Below are 3,382 nucleotides of genomic sequence, written 5' to 3'. Positions count from 1 at the left end.
AATAGAGATGGAAGAGGAAGAACGAGAAAGGGAGAAAGAGAGACAGAGAGAGACCAAAAGGAAGAGAATGGAGAAGAGACAGAAAATTATGGAAATAGAAGAAGAGAGACAGAGAGAGATTGAAAGAAAGATTGAAGAAGAAAGATGTAAACAGAAGCAAATAGAGATGGAAGAGGAAGAAAGAGAAAGGGAGAAAGAGAGACAGAGAGAGACCAAAAGGAAGAGAATGGAGAAGAGACAGAAAATTATGGAAATAGAAGAAGAGAGACAGAGAGAGATTGAAGAAGAAAGATGTAAACAGAAGCAAATAGAGATGGAAGAGGAAGAAAGAGAAAGGGAGAAAGAGAGACGACAACAACAAGAGGAGAGAAAGATAATGTTTGAGAGAGATCAAGAAGAAGATATATGGAAACAGAAGCAAATTGACATGGAGAAGGAGGGAAGAGAGAGGGTGAACAAGAGACAGAGAGAGATAGAAGAGATACAGAGACGACAACAACAAGAGGAGAGACAGAAACAAAAAGAGAAGGAGAAAGAAATGGAGAAAGGCAATGAGAATCAGAGAGAGATGGAATTAAAAGATCAGCAACAGAAAGAGATGGAGAGAGAAAATATGATTATGAGAGAAAGGGAGGAAGCAGGAAGAAGAAAGGAGGGGCAGAAAAATATTTTGGGGGAAGTTGAGGGACAGAATGAACTGGAGATAGAACAGGAGAGAGAGATGGAAGAAAAGCAGGAAGTGATTAAGGAAGCAGAGGAAGAGTACAGGGAAAGAGAAGAGAGAGGAAAGGATGTAAGCATGAAGAAACATGTCGTAGTTAATGTTAAAGCAAAAGCACGGGAAGTCTTCAATAGGCGTAAAGAGAGGAGGTTAGAAGTGTTGAAGGGGGAACGAGAACACATAGAAAGAGGACAACAAATCAGGAGGGAGAAGGAGGAAAGACGGCTGGAGATGGAAAGAAAACAGGAGAGGGCAAGACAACAAGAGGAGCAGGATAAAAAACGAGAGATTGAAATTGCTAGACAGAAAGAAATGTTCAGAATTAGAGAGGAGGAGAGGCAGAGAGAGGAAGAGAGAGAGGAGCAGAGAAAGAGAGCCATTGAAGGCCATTTATCTTTAATCAGAGAGAGAGAGAAGATTTTAGAGGTAAAGAAAAAAGAGGAGATGTCGGAAGAGGAAAGAAGGGAGATGCTTGAGAACAAGAGGGGTGACTTAGAGGACACTGAAGAGGAGGAGGAGAAGGAAGATGACAAGGAGGACATTCTCCCACCTGACAAAAGTATCCGAAGGAGAGCCGTGGGCTGGATAAACAAGAAGTGGGAGAAGAGGAACCTCAAAAAGATAGAGAGAACCTGTCAGAGAGAAGCTGAGGAGGGCGATAAGATCGTCCACATAGGTAAGACCTGTTTTCCCTCTGCTTATGACATCATCCTCTGTAGTCTCCTCTACACACATACGTTCCACACCAGTCATCATGTTGCATCATTGTTTCAATATAAAACTACTGTCCAAAATGGTCAAGCTGATCTGGTATCAACTTAAATGTACTGTACACAGGGAATTTAGAATGGAAAACTTAACTGGATCTCAATGATTCTGGTCTAAAGTAGTGCATCATAGCCTTTTGAGGCCCTAAGAAACATTTTGTTCAGGTTTTTGACTACATTTCCTCCCAATCTACACTTTGCAACGGGATGTCGAGAACATATTGCATTTTTTAAGCCAGTTTGCTGCAATTCTACACATTTTCCCATGGGGTGGAGAGAAGAATTAGCCGTTTTAAAGCTAATTTCCTTCAATTCTACACATTTTGCCATGACTTATGGCATGTTAAGATAATATCTGAATGAAATTGACTAACAAAATTAATGGGGGCTCACTGTAGTTGAAGGCCGCTGGGTAATTTGACCAAAAACGTTTTTGGGGGGTCAGGGGGCCCCTTGTTGCCATGGGGCCCTAAGCAATCGCATATGTCTAGGGCCGGCCCTGGCACTTTACAAAGAATAGGTGCCATTTGGGACTCATATTAAACTTTGGGTCAGGTGAATTCGGGATGGGAATTATTTTAATTTATTAACAAATTCCATACCATGCTCAAATGAGAAGAGTAAAGAATCATTGAGATCCAACTGGGTTTTCTATTCCTCATTCCCTGTGTCCATTACATTTAAGTTGACACCAGATCCACAAAGTTGAATGAGAACTCTACTTCTTCTCCCCTTCCAGTCATCCCTGGACCCATAAGGCTAACCATGACCCGGGCAGAGAGAGAGAGGGAGAAGAGGAAGGAGCTGCTGGAGGCTGAGGAGAGAAGGAAGAAGTTGGAGGACTTCAATAAGCAGTGGAGAGTGCAGTCGCTGCTTAAAAAACACACTCATCAACAACTGAAGGAGGAGAGGGAGAAGATGAAGGAAAAGTACCTGGAGCAGATTAATCTGGAGGCTGATGAGCAAATCCAGAAGTTCAGCACCCAGTACATCACCCGGTGTCCAACCACCCAACACAGCCACGACTACAACCAAGGTCAGGAATTGCCGGGGTGGGCGACAGGCCAACAAGTAAGCCAAGAGCCTGTTGCATCTGGAGATGGCCAGCAGGAGGGGCCAAGGAGGCAACAGGCATGGGCAGAGAACCAGGAGGGGAGTTCAGAGAACCAGCAGAAGGGGCCAGAGAACCAACAGGAGGGGCCAGACAGCCAGCAGCGAAAAGCTCCAGAAGAGGTTGAAACATCAGAGCCAACCTCCAAGAACAAGAAAAAGCCAAGCATCTGGAAGAAAATTAGGATGGGGTAAAGAATGTTTAAACATCTATTCATGTTTTACACTGTTAATATACATGTCATCACTTTAAAAAGTGACATTATCCAAATGTGAGGGTTTAATGTACATGCAACACACATGTAAATATATAGATACTTACCTGTCTCTGTGATGTCTTACAGCCTTCCTGACGTGCTGTCTGCCTAGAGCTGGAACTCGATGAAGCCACAGTTCCACTGAGGTTACGTTGGTAATTAAAAGTGTCGCCCAATAATTCCTCCTCCTCTTTAAGTCATCAAGCCACATTTCCTCCTCAAAACATTATAGTCTCCTCAAGCCAGCAAGTATCCTCTTTATCAGGCAACAAACCATCTAAGGTCAGTGACCCTCCTCCCCAGAACAGAGACTCCCAGCTTTATCCAAGTTAAATTCATCTCTGATCACCACCTCTACAGTCCTAGAAAATATCCCCAAATGGAAATGGTTTTAACAGAAGTCCTCCCCTCTGACCAGTGGCTCCACAGACCAGAGTTTCTCATCTTTATTCAAGTTGAATGCAACTCTGATCATTTCCACCACCTCTCCTGTTAATTAAGGGGAGGTGCTGAAAAGGAGGTCTGGG

The 3,382-nt window shown here is 43.4% G+C and overlaps 1 protein-coding gene across 1 annotated transcript; it reads left to right on the top strand.

Moving 5' to 3' along the window:
• The first annotated feature begins 345 nt into the window (after positions 1-345).
• LOC135507537 (golgin subfamily A member 6-like protein 6) lies at positions 346-2,793 on the top strand. The gene is made up of 2 exons (XM_064927046.1): positions 346-1,397; positions 2,228-2,793. The coding sequence occupies exons 1-2, from the start codon at positions 377-379 to the stop codon at positions 2,791-2,793; spliced, it is 1,587 nt and encodes a 528-aa protein (XP_064783118.1). The 5' UTR covers positions 346-376.
• The last annotated feature ends 589 nt before the right edge of the window (positions 2,794-3,382 follow it).

Source organism: Oncorhynchus masou, chromosome 21 (genome assembly GCF_036934945.1).
Source record: "Oncorhynchus masou masou isolate Uvic2021 chromosome 21, UVic_Omas_1.1, whole genome shotgun sequence".
Classification (NCBI taxonomy): Eukaryota; Metazoa; Chordata; class Actinopteri; order Salmoniformes; family Salmonidae; genus Oncorhynchus; species Oncorhynchus masou.
This window is presented reverse-complemented; position numbering and strand designations above follow the sequence as displayed.

Coding starts and splice junctions, on each gene's coding strand:
- LOC135507537 (XM_064927046.1), top strand. CDS start 377: ATGTTTGAGAGAGATCAAGAAGAAGATATATGGAAACAGAAGCAAATT. Junction 1,398..2,227: donor CGATAAGATCGTCCACATAG/GTAAGACCTGTT, acceptor CTCCCCTTCCAG/TCATCCCTGGACCCATAAGG.